The sequence below is a fragment of the Capra hircus genome, chromosome 13, assembly GCF_001704415.2.
Source record: "Capra hircus breed San Clemente chromosome 13, ASM170441v1, whole genome shotgun sequence".
NCBI lineage: Eukaryota > Metazoa > Chordata > Mammalia > Artiodactyla > Bovidae > Capra > Capra hircus.
Window position 1 is genome coordinate 60,525,755 of NC_030820.1, and position 22,549 is coordinate 60,548,303.

General features: G+C 49.4%; 1 protein-coding gene across 3 annotated transcripts in view; it reads right to left on the reverse strand.

Annotated features, from left to right (window-relative positions):
• The window catches only part of BCL2L1 (BCL2 like 1), a 53,479-nt gene continuing 34,023 nt past the window's right edge, over positions 3,094–22,549 (reverse strand). For all 3 annotated transcript variants that reach the window (XM_018057683.1, XM_018057682.1, XM_018057681.1), the window contains exon 3: positions 3,094–4,799. In XM_018057683.1, the coding sequence (XP_017913172.1) occupies positions 4,662–4,799 (138 nt within the window). In that variant the 3' untranslated portion in view covers positions 3,094–4,661. The remainder of the gene's footprint in view (positions 4,800–22,549) is intronic.

The following is a 22,549-nucleotide window of genomic DNA, read 5'->3' on the forward strand; positions in this document are numbered from 1 at the left end:
TCATAAAATCTCTTATATGTAAAAGTTGCAAAAAAATTAAAAAAATGAATTAGACCAAAAAAAGTTGCATTCACAGGAATAAGATCAAGTTTTTTAAGGAATATATTTTAAATAATATATTTAGATTAGTAGTCAAAATTAATTCTTCATATCCTAGGACATGTTATACTGCTATATTTTTCTCATCATAAAAATATATGGAAATTAACTTTTCCCCAGGACCCACATAGATGTCCAAAATCCCTTCCAGCTTTTCCTCAGTGTGCAATTCCAATATTTTATGTGTGTGCCATGCCATGTTTGGGATTCCCTGGTGGCTCAGAGGGTAAAGAGTCTGCCTGCAATGCAGGAGACCTGTTCGATCCCTGGGTCAGGAAGACCCCCTGGAGAAGAAAATGGCAACCCACTCCAGTATTCTTGCCTGGAAAATTCCATGAACCAAGGAGCCTGGTGGGCTACAGTCCATAGGGTCGCAAAGAGTCAGATAGGACTGAGTGACTTCACTTTCACTTTTCACACCATGTTTAAGGTTGGAATGACTGAGTTCAGGGTCTGGTTAAAACATTTGTGGAATATTATACAGCTAGAAAAAAGAATTAATCTGCCATGAGTTAATTGCTGAAGCTGTATAACAATCAAGGATTCATGTATAAACATGGAAACTTTTATAAGATAAACTAGGCAGAAAAAAAAACAGGCACAGTGTGTCTGTTACTCTTTGTGTAAAATAATGGATCAGAATATAGTTACATATTATGTGAAAGAATTGATGCTTTCAAATTGTGGTGCTGGAGAAGGCTCTTTTGAGAGTCCCTAGGACTGCAAGGAGATCAGTCAGTCCTAAAGGATATCAACCCTGAATATTCATTGGAAGGATTGTTGCTGAAGCTGAAGCTCCAATATTTTGGCCACCTGATGTGAAGAGGTGACTCACTGGGAAAGATGCTGGGAAAGATTGATGGCAAAACGAGAAGAGGGTGGCAGAGGATGAGATGGTTAGATAGCATCACTGACTCAAGGGACATGAATTTGAGCAAACTCTGGGAGATAGTGGAGGACAGAGGACCCTGGCATGCTACAGTTTATGGAGTTGCAAAGAGTTGAACACGACTTAGCAACTTTACAACAACAACAACAAAGCTATGTAAAAAGGCGTTTCTGGAAGAATCTCAAGAATCTGGAGAGGGGACTTGAGTGGTTAGGTTACCGGCCACGGGTATATCCTGGGCCTAAAGATATAGAAGCCTGGAGGCTTTGGAGAATGGTGACCCTGAGCCAGGAGCCGTGAAAAGCTATGAACTCGGCACCTAAAGGTTGGAGGTGTAGACGTCCTTCTGTGAACAGGGCAGAAGATGGGGACACAGGGGAAAGCTGGCCAGTCAGGAGACGACAGGTCCTCTGAAGCACTGGGAGCAGGCATCTGGGGTGGGAGTGGCTTTCAGGTGGAAACCCCTGGCCACCAGGGGGCAGTCAAGCTCGCTCTTGAAAGCACATGGGGAGGAGCACCCCCCCAGGCCCCAGCTGGAGCGCCCGCCTCCCTAGCTGGAGGGCCTGGCCCTGGAGTCGTGCTCCTTTTCCCAGACCCTTCCCGGATCTCCGGCCACAGCCAGTTGAACTCCCTGAGGAGCACCTCTTTCTTCTTTTTGAGGGTCTTCTTGATGGCAGGGTCATCGCTGCCCCCCCTCCCCCCAACTTCCAGTTCACCCAAGCTTTGTTGGGTTCTCTCATTCACTTTTGACCACTATCATTTGAGATGGGTACTGCAATCCTACCCATTTCACAGATGGAAAAGCTAGGACATAGGCTAGGTTACTTGAGCAAAGACCAGGAATGGCGACCCAGGATACACACCTGGCTGACCACCCTCAAAACTGGAGCATTAACCGAGCCATGGCTTCTCCACTCTGCTCTCCCTCCAGAGCCTTCTTCACATAGCAGCCAGAGGGCGCTTTGGGGTCTAAGTGGTATATCACTCCCTAACAACCTTCCTCTGGCTCTCACTGCCCTCAGGATCAAATCCAGTACCCCCATTTCACCTCTCCAACATCATACTGACCCAGGAGACCCCAGACACGCCAACTTTCCTTCAGCCTGAAGAAAATTCTTGCTCATCTTTGCATTTGCTTCTTCAGCAGGACCACTCTTCCTGCCTCGCCACTTCTTTTGGAGAACTCTTACAGACTCTTCAGGCTCTAGTTCTGATATCATTTCCTCCAGGGAGCCCTCCCTGACTCCCAGACAAGCTAAGGTTCCATATTAAATGCTGTTAGAGCACTCACTATGAACTTCTTGGCCTCAGATGGGTGCTTCACTTTGGGATTATAATGGTATCATTATTTCAAAACCTTGAATCACCCATGGTTCCTCTTTCTCTCTAGAGCTCTCTCCAATCCGTCAGCTGATCTTGTGGGATTATCTTTAAAATGTTATCTGACTCCTTATCTCCTTCTCCACTAGGGCTTTCATGTCTTGCCATGCTTCCTCAGAGTCATTCTGTTTCCACCTTTGCCCTGCAACAGAGCTGTCCTTATATTCATCTCCCTGTCTCCCTGACCAGAATGGAAGCTCCATAAAGGAAAGGGCTTCTCTGCAGAATTCCCAGTGCCTAGGGCTGGGATTGCCTGGTGCCTGAGACAGTAGAGAATCTGCCTACAATGCAGGAGACCTAGGTTCAATCCCTGGGTCAGGAAGATCCTCTGGAGAAGAGAATGGCAACCCACTCTAGTATTCTTGCCTGGAGAATTCCATGGACAAGGAGCCTGGCGGGTTACAGTCCATGAAGTTTGAGTAACACTTTCACTTTCGTTCAGGACTGTGCCTACACAGAGCCAAGTGGGCACTTGACTGTGCCTCCCCCTAGAATACCAACTTCTGAGGGCAGGGACTGTCTGTCATGTTCACACACAGTCAGTGCCCAGCACATAGCAGAGGCTCAAAGCAGACCCAGGGTCAGGTGGAGAAATTTAGGACCAGAGTGAGGAAGAAGGGACTTGTCCAAGGTTAGGGCAGCAGAGTCAGCACAGGTACCCGACTCTCCTGCGCCTCTTCTGCCAGCCCAGCGTCCCCTCCCGGAGTACACAGGAGCCCAGGTCCTTTGCTCACGAAGAACACATTTTATTACTGAACTGCACCTTCACTTTCACACAGACTATTTCAAAGAGCTGGAAAAAGTGTGGGGTGGGGGTTGGGGGAGGGACAGGTGCCTCTCAGGAGCCAGGACCCCCGGCTGGCTTCCCCAGACCAGGGCGGGGGGTGGGGTAGGGTGGGATGGGGGTGCAGGGAGCACCAGGCTGTTCGATCTCCGGGCACCAGCTCTCCACGTGCACACGCACTGCAAGCCAGCACCTCCTCACACATAAATACAGACACGCTTAACAAAAATAGTATATCATCTTCACAAGGAATAAAAACTAGTTTCAAATATGTACAGCAGAGAGCCCGGGGTGGCCGGGGCTAGGCCTGGACCCCCAGGGATGAGACAGGCCATGTGTGGAGCAGAGGAGAGAGGGAGGTCAGAAGAGCTCCTGGCCAGGCCATCCTGACCTTGGCAGCCCGGCTGGCTGCTCAGGCTGAATGGGGGTGGGATACAAATTGTTCAGGCCAGGCAGGGCTGGCCCCTCTGGCCAGTCCCAGCTCCACCCCACGCACAAGGCTCTCCTTCCTGCCCTTCCTGCCTGAGGTAGGAAGACCCTAGGGCTCCCACAGCTGCTCCCTGTAGCTCCCCCTCACCTCTGGACCATGGCCCCTGAAACCCACGGGCAGCAGCCCAAGGCAAAGACACCACAGGCTTATCTTCTTGCAGGAAGTGAGGCAGCTGAGGCCATAAACAGCTCTGCGGCACCTATCTCAGGCCCAGTTGGTCCCTCAGTCATGGTCATGGAGCCAGGGAAGGGGAAGAACTGGGGTGGTGCCAAACTGCAAGGCCACCCCAGCGCTGGCATGGGGTGCTTCCTACAGCTATAGTCCCTCCATCTCGGGTGAGGCCGGCCTCCAGCCAGAGACCTCCAGAGGACACTGGGACTGGGGGGAGGGACTTTGGCTGGGTCAGACGGGGGGAGGGGGTCCTGGTCCTTATTTCTTTATCCCAAGCATCCTGAATCCCTAATTAGTCAGAAGTGGGCCTAAGTGGCTCTTGGAGGGTGGGGATGAATGGACGCCGGGGGGGGGGGGGGGGGGAGGGGAGGGGGGCGCGCCCAGGGCCGGGAGGAGGGGGGAGACAGGAAATGATCAATTCTGAGGCCACAGACATCAAAATGAAGGCAATCTATTGTCTTTCTTTCTGGGGAAAAGGGTCAGAAAACTTTCCAGCTCCCTGGCAAGAAAGCATGCTCAGGGACCCTAAATGCGGAAGGGGACCCACCAATCGGGTGGGGCACTCCAGCCCCCAGTCACAACCCCCAACACCTGTTAGCTTCCACCGGGGCAGGTTCTAGGGAATTTTGTGGGTTTTGATGCCACGAGAATTGAGGAAGGCAGCTCTCACAGAAGCATGTGAATTCTAGAAAACTAATTGCGGGGGACCAGGTCTAGGCCCAACCCTGTGATGTGTGGGTGGCTGTGGGCTCCATGGAGTGGTTCTCCTGGTGGCAATGGTGGCTGGACGGAGAGATGTGGTAGGGGCAGGACGGGGGTGTGTCGGTGAGTTGGTGGTCAGTGTCTGGTCATTTCCGACTGAAGAGCGAGCCCAGCAGAACCACACCAGCCACAGTCATGCCCGTCAGGAACCAGCGGTTGAAGCGCTCCTGGCCCTTCCGGCTCTCGGCTGCTGCGTTGTTCCCATAGAGTTCCACAAACGTGTCCTGCCGGGGGACAGAAGAGAAGGGAACTGTGTTAGTTCTCAAACAGGAATCTGGATGGGACAAAGCGGGCGGTTGGCGTGTGATGACCTTGCTGAGCCGAAAAACTGCTGCTGTCCATGCCCGCTTTGGGCCAGATAAAGGGTTAAGGGCGGCTCTTCCTCCTGACCCTCAGCTGGGGATAACCAACCCATTTTACTGCTGAGAAAACAGGTGCAAAGTGGGAGAAGAGTTCTGTCCAAAGTCAGCCAGCTAGGAAGTGATCCCTCAGAACCTGAGACGGGAAAGAGATGGGCAGGGAACTGAGGGAGGCCAAGGGGCTGGAGCAGGAGAGGAGAGGAGAGGAGATGAGCCTGAAGGGGTGAGTGAGAGCTGGAACACCTGTGGTCTGGAAGCCTGGAGGAAGCGGGAGTTGAGCCTGAGGGCAGTGCAGAACTACCAGGCCTCAGCCTTTCCACTGCTCTAAAGGAGGGAGAAAGGGAGGAAGGGGGTGAAAAGAGACGGGAAACTCTCAGAGTGATTCTGGGGCAGGGCAGGTCTGGAGGAAGCCTCTGACCAGGGCAGGCTGATGGGTGGGCAGAGCAGGGCGGAATAGAGAGGGCAACAGCAGTGCAGGACTGGGACGGGGTCCATGAGGCCCTGTCCCCCACCCCAGGGGGGCAGGACCCGGGGCCCAGGGGGAGGTGAGCAACAGTCCTCTGCCCTGAAGCTAGTCAGGAGGGAAGCACATGATACCACAAAGGAGGGGCTGCGGGCTGAATGACCCAGCCTAGGGCAGAACCAATCTGTGGGGGAGGCGGAGGGGAGCTTGGAGCACCCTTTAATGAGGGCACCTTGCACCCCGTTTGTCCTTTAATCCTCTCAACAATGCTGCAGTGCGGGCTGTCTCTCCCCACTGGCAGACCAGGAAGCCCGGCCTCTGAGTGCAGAGGAACTTGATCAGGTCACCCAGCTTTGTGGAGGAACCGGAATCTAAACATCTGACATCTAGGATCAGTGTGCTTCGACTGCCCAGGGAGGGAACAGAGCACTGGCTGGTTCCAGAGACTGTGGTCTTGCTTCTCCACCATGAACTCACACTGTGGGCCCACGCTCTACCTGGGCCAGAGTGGCTGAGCCATGGGGTGGCCCCCTCAGACCATGCCTGCCATTTCTGGTTGGCTTCCACGTCCCACCTGGACAGTTTGCTCACTATGATATCTGCTGGGCCCTACTTGTAGTCTTGACGACACCCCCTCACTCCATGCCAAGATTTTTTAAAACATAGGTCAGGGTGTGGCACACCAACAGCTTTTCCTTGCACTTAGAATGAGGGTCATGTCCATTCATGTCCCTGGTACCTAGCAGAGGGTCATACACATTGAACTGACAACTTGACTCAAAGAATCCTCTATATTTACTAAGCCATTAGGGAGGCAGCAGTGATGTGTGAGCCAGAGCAGAGTCCTTCTAGAAAGGGGAAAAGGCATTGGGAAGGGAAGGCAGGCAGGTGGGGAAAACCCCACCACTGAGGCCGTCACTCCATGCTCTCAAGCTCTCCAAGGCTCCCCATCACAGACGGAATCGAGTCTTCACCAAGGCCAATGAGGTCCAGTAGGCCCCAGCCCCTCCGCACTGCACATTCTACTCTAATTGCCTGGGCTGTTGCTGCAACATCTGCTGGGCTCAGGACCTGCTGCCCTTGTGGCTTGGGGCACTCGACCCCAGGCTCCCTCATTTCACTCCTAACTCTGTTCAAATGCGATCTCCTCAGGGATGCCTTCCCTGGCCACCTTGTCTAATATAGTACCCCCTACCCTGATCTCTCGCTACCTATTCCCTCACCTTGGTCTATTTTTCTTCTTAGCACTTTCTGGAAGCAGAGCCTGCCCTTTTGGGTCTTTGTTTTGACTGATCTCCTGCAGTAGTCATGTCCTGATGAGGCATAGAGGCTGTCCTGTTTCTATATACCCAGAACCCAAAACAGAGTCTGGCACAGAGTCAGTGATCACTAAATACATGAGGAGAACAAAGGTTTTACATGCCTCCTAAGTTCCAGATACTGTCATCCCCATCACCTTCATCAGAATCCTCAGATGTAGCGATCTGAGCCCCGTATCACAGATGAAACAACTGAGGTACAGAGTCGGAAAGACCTTGCCTGGGGTCACTCAGTTAACAGGGGGCAGAGCCAGGATCAAAGCCCAGGACTGCCTGGTCCCAACCTGGGTGCTGCTGTGAATGTGAAAGTCGCTCTCTGCAACCCCATGAACTGTGCAGGCCAGAATACTGGAGTGGGTAGCCTTTCCCTTCTCCAGGGGATCTGCCCAACCCAGGTCTCCCGCATTGCAGGGGAATTCTTTACCAGCTGAGCCACAAGGGGTGCTGCTACAGCAGGAATATTCCCTATGTGGGGGCTGGGGTGGAGAGGGCCTTGGGCCTGGGAAGAGAAGGGCAGTGGCAGCAGCCAGAGTCCTTACACTTTGGCCTTCATCCTGCTTAGCCTTCCTAGGTTTCTTGTTGGACCAGAAAATTCTTACAGGAATTGAAATTTTTCTGGTCCTAAGTGAAGGAGTCCCCAGGTGCAGTCATGAAAAAGACTGATCTGTGATGAGGGAGTCCTGGGCTGTGAGGAGCATGGGAGAGGGAGCCATGGCCAGAAATTATCCCAAGGGGCCAAATGTCCCACAAGAAACCAGGGACACTGGGCTGCAGCCAAAGTGGGAGAGGCCTGGCTCCCTCGATGGGAACTTTCCTCAAGTAGAGGGCTGGCAGCCACAGGAAATTTTCGGCTCTGGGCTGAGCTGGAATAAACAGGCCCCGTCCCTGCAAGGGCACAAAGCACTCACTGTCCAGGAACAGTCATTCCAGGGTGGAGGGAACATTCTCCTGTCGGTGCCACGGAGACAAGTCTCTGATCAGCCCAGCCCCCACCCGTGCATTCCCGCGCTTGGACAATCTTCATCTCCATTTCAGAAGCTCCTCCTAGGGAGGGGGAGAGGATCCTGGGGATTGCTTTCACAGAGAGCAGGAGCAAAGCGGGGCGTGCTGTTCCAGGGCGGGTGCCGGGGAGGCAGTGGCGTGGGTATATTTAGCCCATGGTTCACACGACACACTTGGAAACAAACACAGCCATTTTCTCAGCAGGCGGCTGCTCTGGATAAACAAACAGGATTGCAGAGCTGCCCTGGTCTGGAAAAGCAGATAAGCCCCCACTGCTGCTCAGTGGCTCCCACTGGTTTGAGCCAGAGCTGCCGTGGTAGACAGGGGGTCAGATGTAAGGTGGGCGGCAGGGAGGTCCCACAGGCTTTCAGGAGACCCAGCCTAAGGGACTATGTGCATTCTCAGTGTGGGGCAGGGCAAAATGGGGTAAGCTTCTCTTTGTAGCTGTGAGCGCTACCATGGGATCCATGTAGGGGTTTTCAGGACCACTGGGGACAGGTGGAGAACCATGGATTCCTAGGCTAGAGACTCGCAGTCAACAAGGCCCACCTACTCACCCACTCTACAGTTTCAAAGAGCCAGTTTGTGGGAGAGCTCGGCCTCTACCATCTAGCACTGGGGCCCTTCAGAGTGGTTAGACAAGAATCAGGGTTCCCAGGACAAGTAAGGCTGGGACCACTTTCAAGGTCCTGCCTCCAACAGTCCCGGCCACCTGCGTGGGATGGCCACAGCCCCACAGCCCAGAGTGCTTCAGGCCCCTGAGCCTTGGCCAGCTCTGAGCCCTCTAACTGGTAACCCTCCCCACCTCCACCTTAGTCAGCCAACCCTACCCAGCTTATGTGACCACTTTGGAGTCCTGTCTTCCAAGACTTCCCTACTTATCCTTCCTTCAACTCCAGCAGGAACATCTTCTTTGTACTCCCAGAGATTGTGGACCTTCGTTCATACTGTAACTACTCGCTGTCTACCGTGCCTTGGGCCCAGCACTGAACAGGACAAATAAGGTCCCTCCTCTCACAGAGCTTATGTTCTAGTCCATGCATTCTCCATGGGGGTGGGGTGAGGACATAGTACAGAAAGAGATACACAGCACAGCTGTGTTATTCAAACTTATGCCAGGGCAATTAAGATAAACATGTCTAAAAACTAAAAAGACTCCTTAGCAGGGAGTGGTGAGGAGAAAGTAAGGTTGAGAAACACAGTCCTAGGGAGAAGCAAAGAGAATAAGAAGCAAGACAATTTCAGATATGATGGGGTTTTGAAGAGAGTAAGTCCTAGGAAGGTGGTGAAGAATACCAGTGGACTGATGCAGGTGGAATGGTCAGAGGAGGTCTCTCTGGGGGAGGGTGGGGAGTCTAAACTGAGTCCTGAATGACTAGGTGGCAGTGGCCAAGGGAGGATCAAAAATCTTGGGTGATGAGACTTCCCCGGTGGGCCAGTGGCTAAGTCTGCAGTCCCGACACAGGGGGCCCAGGTTTGATCCCTGTTTGGGGAACTAGATCCCACGTGCCACAACTAAGACCCAGTGAAGCCAAATGAAAAGAAAAAAAAAAAAACTCTTGGGTGAAAAAGAGCATGTTCCAGCAGAAGTACCAAGTGCCAAGACCCTGAGGTGAGAAGGAGAGGCAGCAGCATCTTCAGGTTGAGGCCCTCTGTATGGTGGTCTTGCCTGTCAGTCCGGGGACTCGGTATAGGCAGGGATCAAGACTGACATGTCTGAAGCCAGGGGCTCATCCAGACAGGCACAGACTGGCTTCAGCTAGATCTCTGCCCAGACAAAGTCAACTGCACGATGAAGGTTACCTTGCAGCCACCTGCAATCCTGCAGGAGTCGGGAGAAAGGCTGGCACAGCATTGTCCTTGAGCAGCAGTCCAAGTGCCAGTGGACCACCTGCCCTGCCAGGGGCTAGAACACACTTCCTGCTTGAACCCAGTCAGTTCTCCACTACTCACCCTTCCCTCTCACCTCCCACATCTCCACGCTTCTCCCGAGTGGCGTGGCTTTGAGCAGGTTACTTTGCCTCTTGAGCCCATAGTGTCCTCACTTTTTAAGTAACAGTATAATATCTGGGACATCCCTGGTGGTGCAGGGGATATGGGTTCGCTCTCTGGTCTGGGAAGATCCCACATGGCGCGGAGCAACTAAGCCCGTGTGCCGCAACTACTGAGCTTGTGCTCTAGAGCCTGGGAGCCGCAACCACTGAAGCTCGCGACACACACACACACACACACACACACTCTGCTATGATGGCAGCTGACCTTTATACCACACACGTGAATGTTTTGCCTGCTCCAGGCACTGAACTGAAGCACTTCACTCCGAGGAGGCCGTATTCCCTGGCGCATGCACAGTCACGTTCGCCTGAGTGTTTCTGGTCCTGTCTCCCCAACTAGACTGTGTGTGGTTTTTGTCACTTGTACCTGAAGAAGCTGGTGCTGCACCTAGAACACAGCAGGTGCCATTCTAAATGAATCCATTTGAGATGAACAAATGCACAAATGAATGACTCCGTTCAGTCAGCCCTCAGAAAATTTTTATTGGAGCCTCATTCTACAGATGTCAAGATGGTGGCTTCCATAATCTCTGTCCAGCAAGTGGCAGGACTGGGATTTGTCTGAGTTCTGGCCTCTTACTCATTCTGAGGTCCAATCTTGCCATCGTGGGTCCCTGCTGTCTCCACCCACAGAGAACTAGGCTCCTCAGTGGTGGCAGCAGCAGCTGACATTTCCAGAGCACTTATCTTGCAAGACCCTCTCCTTGGTCCTTTCTGTGGATTGGTTCATTAAACCGTCTCTACGCTCTGTGGGCCAGTAGGTTCTACTGTTAACCCACCAAACAGCTGATAGACCCGAGGCCCACAGATAATGTGTGACTTGCCCAAGGTCACACAATGGTCTGGTGACATGACTGGGTTGCCTGCACCAAAATCTGGCTCCAGTACCTTTGCTCCTAGCCTCTACCCAGTGCTCTCCTCACTTACGAAAGGACAACTGTTCTCAAGGTCCCGTCATAGGCCAGGTGCATGGACTATTGCTGAAGGAGGTACTCACTCTTAAGCTCAGGTAGGCCGAGGCTCAGAGATACTGAGAGACCTGTCTCAAGTGGGTAACTGAAGAACCAGTTCATATTCTGGGGCAAGGCCTATAGCCCTGGGTCGCTCTAGGAGGAGGAAGGTGGCCTGAAGCACCAGCTGAATGAATGAGTTCTGGCCCCAAGCCAGCTGAGGGGAACTGGGTGCCACAGGAAAAGGATGTGACGAAGGCCAGGAGAGAAAGTGAAACCCTTCCGTCCTGGCTTTAGCGGAGAACAAGCACCGCTGCCAGACGGGCCCTTCCTTCCTCTAGTGTGACTCTGGAGGGCCCAGGCCCACTGCTTCCTTCCTGCTTGGTTATTTCTGGAAAGAGGTAGGTGGAGAAGAGGAAGGGGCTCCTAGCGGCCCAGGGAAAGTGCCAGAACATCAAGAATGTACCTTACCCGGCCTCATCAAAGCCCTGCACAGGCAGGCCATGAGTCACTTTCTGCTCTTGGACTCAGTTTCCCTGAGGGAGAGGCTGACAAATGCCAACTGAATAGACAAATGAGGCTTTGCTAGGAGATCTCACAGAGATGGCAGGTAAGTGGGCAGTGGGGCAAAGGAGGAGGCCTTATCACTCTCTCAGCAGGGAGCTGCAGGCGGAGACTCGGCAGAAGTGAGGTTTGTGGTTGGAATCCACTTCCCTTGGGTTTCCCAGGGGGTGGGAGGCAGGGGGGTGGGTTGTGTGTGGGCTTCAGCAAAATGAGAGGAACACAGCCTCTCTCCTCCACCCTGGGGACCACAGGCCTGGACGTAGGCAACTCAGAGAGGTGGCTCCATGGGGCAGGGACTAAGAGATGGGTGGCTAGAGAGCTGGGCTGACACCTCAGCTGAGTCAGCCCAGTTGGTGGGTGGCACAGCAGGCCTCTCTACTTCTGAACCTCAGTTTCTCCTGCTTTGACCTCACAGGCAGGATGGTGAGAAAAGGGGATGAAAGCACTTGGTAAAGCAAAGCGACCTTGGTGTTATGGTAGAAGAGGGTGGAATGGGGAGCCCAAGCCATTTGGGCTGTCGGGGCTATTTGGAGGCATCCTTACAGCAAACTTCTTGGTAATCTTTCTTTAAGTCTGCCCTTGTCAGCTGCCAGCCTCTCCTCCCCCGCCTGCCCCCCTCCATTAGTTCTAAGAAGCTAAGCCTGACAGATGTGCTCATTTCTCAGAAAAGGAAGTGGTTGTGCCGGGAGGAGATAACACCTCCGTTAGGGAATTGAGAAAGCTATCAGGCCCAGCAGTGCAGCGCAAGCTCTCCACCGCCTCAGCTCAGAAGCCGGGTACCAGTCTTGGAGGCAGATAAAGGTAATTCAGAAAAGTCTTTACCGGGGGCACAGACGCTCATTTAGGGGCTCTCGATCTCCTTCCCAGGGAGTGATGGCTGAGATTTACTGAGCACTTACCAAGCACCAGGCGTGGTGCCAAGAGCTTTGTTGTGTATGTAAATTCACTGAATCCTCATAAGAATCCCATGAAGTAAGTGCTATCATTACTCACCATGTTACAGATGAGGAAACAGGCACGGAGAGGTCAAGTGACCTCCCAAGGCCATCCAGTTCATAAATGACAGAGCAGGGATCTGAATCCAGGCAGTCTGGCTCCAGAGCCCAAAGGCTTAATGGCTCCTGGGCAGATGCTACCTGCTCATATGCATTCATTCCCTGGAAATCTGAAAACTCCCCTCATCTCAACCTTATCTCATCCTTGGTAACTAACTCCCTATCCACTCTTTTCTAGGTATTTTTATTTATTACTTAGTCATTTTATTTCTGGTTGCTCCGGGTCTTCACTGCTGCGTGCAGGCTTTCTCTAGCTGCGGTGCACAGGGCTTACTGCAGTGGCTTCTCTTGCTGCAAAGCACAGGCTCCAGGTTGTGTAGCACACAAGCTCAGTAGTTGTGGCTCATGGGCTCCAGGGATGCAGGCTTCAGTATGAATGCCGTATCTTTCATGAGTAGATGGCCACAGCCTTTCATTCTTCTCCCAGTGTCCAGGGTGAGAAGGACCAAGGCTCAGCCTTGAAACAGAATCAGAGACTCAAGAGTGACCTTAAAAGATGCCCATCCAACCTTCCATGTGATGCTCAAGCTCACCCCTAACATCCTCACTTCCCAGTTGAGGTTCAGAAAGATGGAGTACAAATCTATAGATACAGTACAATCCCTATCAAAATATTAATGGCATTTTCCACAGAATTAGAATAAATAATTGTGAAACTTGTATGGAAATACAAAAGACCTCCAATAGCCAAAATAATCTTGAGAAAAAACGAAAGCTGGAAGTATCATGCTCTCTGATTTGAAACTATACTACAAAGCTACAGTAATCAAAATAGTTTGGTACCAGCAGAAAAAACAGACACAGAGATCAATGGAACAGAGAGACCAGAAATGAACCCACACTTACACGGACAACTACATGCAAAAGAATCAAACTGGATGATTCTCTCACACCATGCACAAAGATAAATTTTAAATGAATTAAGGGCTTAAATGTAATACCCAAACCCATAAAATTCCTAGAAGAAAACCCAGGCAGTATGTTCTTTGATTTGTAATACGATATTTTTTTGGATACATCTCCAGAGGCAAAAGAAACAAAAGCAAAAATAAACAAATGGGACCACATTAGACTAAAAAGCTTTTGCATGGAGAAGGAAACTATCAACAAAGCTAAAAGGCGACCTACTAAAAGGCAGAAGGTGCCTTTTAGAAGCTAAAAGGCAGAAGATATCTGCAAATGATATAGCCGATAATGGGTTAATATCCAACATATACAAAGAATTCATACAATGCAACATCAAAAAAACAAATAACCAGATTACAAAGTGGGCAGAGGATCTGAACAGACATTTTTCCAAAGAAAACATACGGAGAGCCAACAGGTACATGAAAAGATGCTCAACATCAAGAAACATTCAATTCAGTTCAGTTCAGTCACTCAGTCGTGTCCGACTCTTTGCGACCCCATGAATTGCAGCATGCCAGGCCTCCCTGTCCAGCACCAACTCCCAGAGTTCACTCAGATTCATGTCCATCAAGTCAGTGATGCCATCCAGCCATCTCATCCTCTGTCGTCCGCTTCTCCTCCTGCCCCCAATCCCTCCCAGCATCAGAGTCTTTTCCAATGAGTCAACTCTTCACATGAGGTGGCCAAAGTATTGGAGTTTCAGCCTTAGCATCATTCCTTCCAAAGAAATCCCAGGGCTGATCTCCTTCAGAATGGACTGGTTGGATCTCCTTGCAATCCAAGGGACTCTCAAGAGTCTTCTCCAACACCACACTTCAAAAGCATCAATTCTTCCGCACTCAGCCTTCTTCACAGTCGAACTCTCACATCCATACATGACCACAGGAAAAACCATAGCCTGGACTAGACGGACCTTAGTCAGCAAAGTAACATCTCTGCTTTTGAATATGCTATCTAGGTTGGGCATAACTTTCCTTCCAAGGAGTAAGCGTCTTTTAATTTCATGGCTGCAGTCAGCATCTGCAGTGATTTTGGAGCCCAAAAAAATAAAGTCTGACACTGTTTCCACTGTTTCCCCATCTATTTCCCACTAAGTGATGGGACCAGATGCCATGATCTTCGTTTTCTGAATGTTGAGCTTTAAGCCAACTTTTTCACTCTCCTCTTGCACTTTCATCAAGAGGCTTTTGAGTTCCTCTTCACTTTCTGCCATAAGGATGGTGTCATCTGCATATCTGAGGTTATTGATATTTCTCCCGGCAATCTTGATTCCAGCTTGTGTTTCTTCCAGTCCAGCGTTTCTCATGATGTACTCTGCATATAAGTTAAATAAACAGGGTGACAATATACAGACTTGACGTACTCCTTTTCCTATTTGGAACCAGTCAGTTGTTCCATGTCCAGTTCTAACTGTTGCTTCCTGACCTGCATATAGGTTTCTCAAGAGGCAGATCAGGTGGTCTGGTATTCCCATCCCTTTCAGAATTTTCCACAGTTTATTGTGATCCACACAGTCAAAGGCTTTGGCATAGTCAATAAAGCAGAAACAGATGTTTTTCTAGAACTCTTTCGCTTTTTCCATGATCCAGTGGATATTGGCAATTTGATCTCTGGTTCCTCTGCCTTTTCTAAAACCAGCTTGAACATCAGGAAGTTCACGGTTCACGTATTGCTGAAGCCTGGCTTGGGGAATTTTGAGCATTACTTTACTAGCGTGTGAGATGAGTGCAATTGTGCGGTAGTTTGAGCATTCTTTGGCATTGCCTTTCTTTGGGATTGGAATGAAAACTGACCTTTTCCAGTCCTGTGGCCACTGCTGAGTTTTCCAAATGTGCTGGCATATTGAGTGCAGCACTTTCACAGCATCATCTTTCAGGATTTGAAATAGCTCAACTGGACTCCATCACCTCCACTAGCTTTGTTCGTAGTGATGCTTCCTAAGGCCCACTTGACTTCACATTCCAGGATGTCTGGCTCCAGGTGAGTGATCACACCATCGTGATTATCCGGGTCATGAAGATCTTTTTTGTACAGTTCTTCTGTGTATTCTTGCCACCTCTTCTTAATATCTTCTGCTTCTGTTAGGTCCATACCATTTCTGTCCTTTATTGAGCCCATCTTTGCATGAAATGTTCCCTTGGTATCTCTAATTTTCTTGAAGAGATCTCTAGTCTTTCCCATTCTGTTCTTTTCCTCTATTTCTTTGCATTGATCGCTGAAGAAGCCCTTCTTATCTCTTCTTGCTATTCTTTGGAACTCTGCATTCAGATGCTTATATCTTTCCTTTCCTCCTTTGCTTTTCACTTCTCTTCTTTTCACAGCTATCTGTAAGGCCTCCTCAGACAGCCATTTTGCTTTTTTGCATTTCTTTTCCATGGGGATGGTCTTGATCCCTGTCTCCTGTACAATGTCACGAACCTCCATTCACAGTTCATCAGGCACTCTATCTATCAGATCTAGGCCCTTAAATCTGTTTCTCACTTCAACTGTATAATCATAAGGGATTTGATTTAGGTCATACCTGAATGGTCTAGTGGTTTTCCCTACTTTCTTCAATTTAAGTCTGAATTTGGTAATAAGGAGTTCATGATCTGAGCCATTAGGAAAAGACAAATCAAAACCACAATCAGCTAACATCTCACACCTGTCAGAATGGCTGTTATCAAAAGGACAACAAATAACAATCATTGATGGGGATGTGGAAAAAAGGGAATCCTCATGTACTATTGGTGGGAATGTGAGTTGGTGCAACCATTATGGAAACAGCATGGAGATTCCTTAGAAAATTAAAAATAGAACTATTATATGATCCAGCCTGCCTGCTAATGCAGGGGATGTAAGTTCGATCTCTGGGTCAGGAAGATTCCCGAGAGAAGGGATCTTGGCAACCCACTCCAGTATTCCCACCTGTAAAATCCCATGGACAGAGGAGCCTGGTGGGCTACATTCCATGGGGTCACAAGAGTTGGACATGATTGAGCATGTGCACGTGCACACACACACCACAGAATCTAGCAATATCACTCTCTGTATATTTATGTGAAGAAAACAAACATGCTAATTAGAAAAGATAAAGGCACCTCTATGTTCACTGAAGCATTATTTGCAACAGCAAAGATACGGAAGCAACCTAAGTGCCCATCAACAGATGAATGGATAAAGAAAATATGATACAAATACACAACACCAAATACTAGCCATTCAAAAAGGATGAAGTCTTGCCATTTGTGACAACAGGAGGGACCTAGAGAGTATTATGCTTAGTGAAATAAGTCAGACAGAGAAAGACAAATACAGTATGGTTTCACTTATATGTGTGGACTCTAATCCAAAACAAACAAACAAACAAACAAACACACAGAGAAATATAGATACAGAGAACAAACAGGTGTTTAACAGAGGGAGATGGGTAGGGACAGAAAAGAAATAGGTGAGAGAGATGAAGAGACATAAACTTTCAGTTGCAAAATATATAAGTCTTCATGAGAATGAAATGTACAGTGTGGGGAATATAGTCAATAATTATGTAACATCTTTGTATGGTGACTTCCCTTAACTACACGTATTGTGGTGATCAGTTTGCATTGTATAGAGTTATGGAATCACTATGCTGTATAACAGGAACTAACATAATGCTGTAGGTCAATTATACTTAAGAAATCAAACAGGGACTTCCTTGGTGGTCCAGTGGCCAAGACTTCATGCTCCTAATGTAGAGGACGGTGGGGCTGGGGTTCAATCCCTAGTCAGGGAATTAGATCCCACATGCCACAACTAAAGATCCTGCGTACCCTAGTGCAGCCAAATAAATATTTTTTGAAAAAGAGATCAGATTTGTGGTTACCAGAGGCAGGGATTGGGGGGATGGGGGGAGCGGGAAGGAAGAAGGTGGCTAAAAGGTAGAAACTTCCAGTTATAAATTGATACTAGGGATGTAATGTACAAAATAAGTATAATTAACACTGCTGTATGTTATATATAAAAGGTTTTAAAAGAATAAATCCTAAGAGTTCTCATAAGCAAAAAAATTTTTTTCTACTTGATTTTGTACCTCTATGAGATGATAGATGCTCCCTAAACTTACTGTGGTCATCACTTCATGATGTATGGAAATCAAATCTTTATGCTATAAACCTTAAACTTTTACAGTGCTGTATGTCAAATACATTTCAATAAAACTGAAAGGAAAAAAACAAACAAAAGGAAAGCTAGAGCGTCCTGATTACACAGTAGGTCTGTTTCACTCCAGATGGTCCAGAACCATGGAGTTATCTACAGGGCATCGTCTGCTTACACACTTGCAGTAAAGAATCCGCCTGCCACTGCAGGAGACGCGGGTTCCATCCCTGGGTCAGGATGATGCCCTGGAGAAGGGAATGGCAACCGACTCCAGCATTCTTGCCTGAGAAACCCCATGGACTCCTCTGAGCCTGCGGGCTACAGTCCATGGGGTCGCAGGAGTCGCATGAGACTTAGTGACTAAACAACAACACCACATACACACTTGTGAGAAGGGGCTCCCTTCGTCCTGTGTGGATCGTTTCATTTTTGAGCAGCTCTTTTGGAAAACATTTCCCTTTGATCGGCTCTAATGGAAAACTTTTTGCCTCTTTCCCTCTACCGCCTGTCCTAGCTGGCCTGAGTTCTGGTTCTCTCTCCTCTGCTGCTCTCTTCCAACTCTCCCAAGGGCTAAACAAGAAGGTAACACGGGCTAGCAGAAAAAGGTTAAGGCCCTGAGCCAGGTCCTGCTGCTCTCTGAGTATCAGCTTCCTCATTTATAAAATAGCAGTGCTATCTAGATGAGGCCAAGGATGGTGACTAGTTATCTTCTTTTTCTCCACCAAGGTGGGCTCCTACAGCAAAGAGCACGCAGGGACCCAATAAGTCTTGCAATTAGACTAAGATGTTTAGCTTTGGACCTCATCAATAATATGGGAATTAAAGATGTACTCATTTCACAAGAACATTGTGAAAATTCAACAGTAATTCATGTAAAGGACTCAGAACTATATGTGACACCTAGTAGATTTGCAATAATTTAAGTAATTGTTACTGTTCGTATTATTAGACCAAGGCTCAGCTTGAGTCTTAGGTCTTTCTCCATGGTCTGCAGGGTTTCTTCAGCTTTGTCTGGGGCCAGGCTGCTTACTCCTCACACACCATTATCTGTTCAGCCTCAGGATCTTTGCTCACATTGGTCCCTATGCTGAGCTCTCTCCTGCTTATCTCTTAGGTCTCAACGTGCAGGCCTTAAGGAGGCCTTCTGCTCTCCTGCTCCAAGTCTCCTTGGGCTCTCTCACCCATTTGCTGAGCTGCTCATTTCTGACCATGAGCTCTGTCTCCTAGGCTGAGAGCCCAGTGCTGGGCCCGGAGAAGGCGCTGCTAAGTAGGCTGACAGGTGGGAAGGAAAGAAGGCCAGTTCCCTCTCTCTTAAGCCCCACCTTCATTGTGTGCAAAAACTAGGAGGCCCCAAGATACCAGGTGACTGACTGGGCAGGGTACCTGGGGCTCCCCAGAAACCAAGTTCTCCCCAGGTCAGGAGAAAGTTCTGGAAAAGACATCTTCTGCACTGTGTTGACACAACAGGCAGGAGGGACTAGGGTAGCAATCTATAAGGAACAGAGGTTTGATCTCTGGGGCCAACCCCCTTCCTAATTCTCTGCTGCCTTCTGGGGTCTGTGCCTCTAAGTACTCCATGGTCCAAAGCTGCCACTTCCTCCTCCTTTCTGCCCAGGGCTGCCCTACTCTGACACTGATCAATGCTACAGGCTGTGAAGCGCAATGGGCTGAGTGTCAGCAGGTGTGGGTTTTGTGTCCCAGTGCTGTCACTGGCTTGCTTGGGGGTGAGTCCATTCCGCTGTCTGGGATGCTGGGAAAGTCTGGGACTTTCCTCGTCTGTACAGTGAAGGCGATCATCTCAAAGGACTCTCATTAGTGAGGAAGATGAAAGTAACTTACACATGGGCAAATAACTGACTACCTGTGTTCTCTCTCAGGGGTATTCGAAAGATCCAGTCATTTAGTGTGGAAGGTGAGGCAACGTTCTGGAGCAGAAGGACTTGTTGCCTCCACTTCAAAGCCTGCTGAGCCTTGCCGTCCAACCTGCAGATTCCAGGGCAAAGGGCATTGAGCATATCTATGACCAGGGCCAGCTCCTCAGAAGGCCAGACCTTGCCAGGCTCTGCCCCAGTGGCCTCAACCTCCTCACCCCAGCACCGCCTCCAACTAGTCCAGACAAGTCCGGGTATTTTCAGCCACCTTTATCTGATCGGAAATGTTTGGCATTCCACAGCAGAAGGCAACAGCTCTGGAGGATTTGGGGACGAGAGCAAATCCCTGCAACCCCTCCCTACCCCCCAACACATAAGAATGCTCTCACATACAGCGTGTGAAAGTTGCTCAGTTGTGTCCGACACTTTGCGACCCTGTGGACTCCTCTGCCCATGGGATTCTCCAGGCAAGAATACTGGAGTGGATAGCCATTCCCTTCTCCAGGGGATGTTCCCAAGCCAGGGATCAAATCCAGGTCTCCCACACTGCAGGCAGATTCTTTACTGTCTGAACCACCAGGGAAGCCCCTCATGTACAGCCTTGTAACCAAAACCTCAGTGTTGAAGGTTCCCTCAGGCTGCAGCCTCCCCACTTCATCTTCATTGCAGTCCACCAGCCCCCTCAAGGCACACGATAGCAAGACGCCTGAGACGGGTGTCAGGAAAGCTGGAGGATTCTGTAGCCATGATACTGAGGGAGGGGCCACCTGGAGGTTTCCTGCTCATAGTCAATGCCCACAGCACCAACAAACTGCAGAAGACCACCACCAGCAGCAGGTTCAACCTCTACTCTAAGTAGGTGGGAAAATGAGACCTGAGGAGGCAAAGGGACCCCCACCCCCGTCGCAAGGCCTCTTGACTCCCAGAGTCCAACAGTGTGGGTTCTAACCCCAGCTCTGTGACTGCCGGACCTGGGGCAAGATCCTTTATCTCTCCAAGCCCAGGGTACTGTCTACAAAGTGAGAATACTGCCATCACAGCCTTAGTGGCAAGGATTAAAAGGTCCATGGAAAGTGCTCAATAATTGTTAGCTGTTTTTTTATAGCTAAAAATGAATGGCCCCATTTGTGCTTCTCATATTGTAGTCTCATTACTTATAGCTACAAACAAATAACAACAACAAAAAACCCCCACAGCTCATACTGACTTAGCCCCTACTTGAATTCTCAAAATCTTCCAAGTAGGTGTTGTCCCCATTTTACCAAAAAGGAAACTAAGACTCAGAGAGGTGAGGAAACTTTGAGATCTTGTTACCCAGTGAGGGTGTCTGACTCCAGGGCGCGTTGTCTGCCAGCGCAGTAGGACAGACGCAGAAGGATGTGACTAAGCTCTTCCTTCCTTCCCCGCTCACCCACCCGATGCCCACTACTTGCTGAGGATACTGAGCCTTGGATCAGAGACCATTCTGAGGTCAGGGCAGAGGCATGTCCTTGGTACTCCCCCTGGGTTTCTTGGTGGCAAGAAGAGAAGTATGCAGATGGCTGCTCTGCTTCCCTATTGTCTCCTAACCCAGGCCCTGCAAGGCCAGTCCTTGAAGAGACCTCCTCCCTCCATCTGGTCATTATCTTGGAAACAAAAGTCATGCCTAGTAGCTTTGGTGGAGCTGTTAGCTGAGGTCCAAGACAGACCATGACCCCTTTGTGGGTTGACGTGTGGGGCTGTAGGAGGATTACTGCTTAGCTCTGGACACTCATTCGTTTCACAAATCTATTAAGAGCCCACTAAATGCCAGGCACCATGTTAAATGCTAGAGATAAAACAGCGACTAAATTAGAAGAAAATTCCTACCTACATAAGTTTATAATTTAATGGGACGAGACAGGAAATAAACAAATGTCAGATGGTGGTTTAGTGCTGAAAAGAAAACTAAATGAGAGAAGGGGTTAAAAAGAAACACTGAAGAGGGCAGAATTAAAACCCTGGTCAGGGAAAGCTTCCTTACGAGGCGACATCTGATCAGAGTCCTAAATGGAGTGAGGAAACAGGCACTGCAAGGATCTGAGGAAAGGCAGGGGAAGAGCGAGGGCCAGGCCCCGAGGCAGGAACACACCCGGGGCGCTCCAAGAACAAGGAAGCCGTCAGTGTGGCTGAAGCTGAGTGAATGAGGGGAGAATGACAGCGTGGGGTCTGGTAGTGGCCAAGGGTCAGAATGTGCAGGGCCTTGACGGCCATTTAAAGCCTTGAGCCTGTCCTCTGCGTGAACACTGCAGGGTTTTGAGCAGGGGAGAGACATGATCTGATTTTGATTTTAACAAAGGCCCTCTGGTTGCTGGGTAGAGATCTGCAGGGTAAGGGATTGGTGATGACCTGATGCAGCCATCCGGGAAGAACATGAGGGTGGCTTAATCAGGATGGTGCCAGGGAAGCTGGAGAGAAGCAGTCAGATTCAGAATTTATTTCTTAACAGTAAAGCTGAACGGATTTCCTAAGGGATTGGATATGGACCACGCGAGTTGCTTGCTTCTCTGGCCCTGTTTCTCATCTACAAAAGGCAGGGTAAAAGGCCTTTGAGGATTTTTTTCCCAGCTTGATAACTATGGGAACCCTGTGGGAGGAAAAATGAGATAAAACCACTTCTGCTGTCAAAGCCATTTGCTCACCTGACCTTCAGGCACATGCAGGATCATGGAGTAGCCAGACCCAGGTAGGGGTGGGCATAGCTTTTTGATAAGGAGAGGGGAGGGGCATCAGAGCTATGCTATGTATATCTAGGGCCTGCTAGGCAGAAAGTGCTCAGTGTGAGTGAATGAGGCAACGCCGGGAGGCCAGGATGTGTACAAGAACCTTCCAGGTCCTTCCAAATTAACAAAAGAAGCCTGGCCCAAGGGATTTCTCTCCCGGCTTTCCTTTTGTATCCATTACATGGGCTGAGTCTCAAGTTCCCGTTCTTCATGAATGGGAGACTTAGATACCTGAAATCACCAAAGTAGAATTTCAGGGCTGGAAGAAAGCAGAGACATGTCTGGCCCCCTCTAAACACAATTTCAGCCATCACTGTTTGAGTTTTATTTATGTGTCATAATTATTATGAACATTTTCCTATTAATTAATTGACTTACTTCTTATTTTTATTTTCATTAGAGTTCACTCTTTAAAAAAATTTTTTAAATGGAGATAACTGCTTCACAATATTGTGTTGGTTTCTGCCATATATCAACATGAATCGGCCATAGGTCTATACATGTCCCCTCCGTCTTGAACCTCCCTCCCGCCCCTTTAAGTGGTCGCATAGCACCGGTTTGAGCTCCC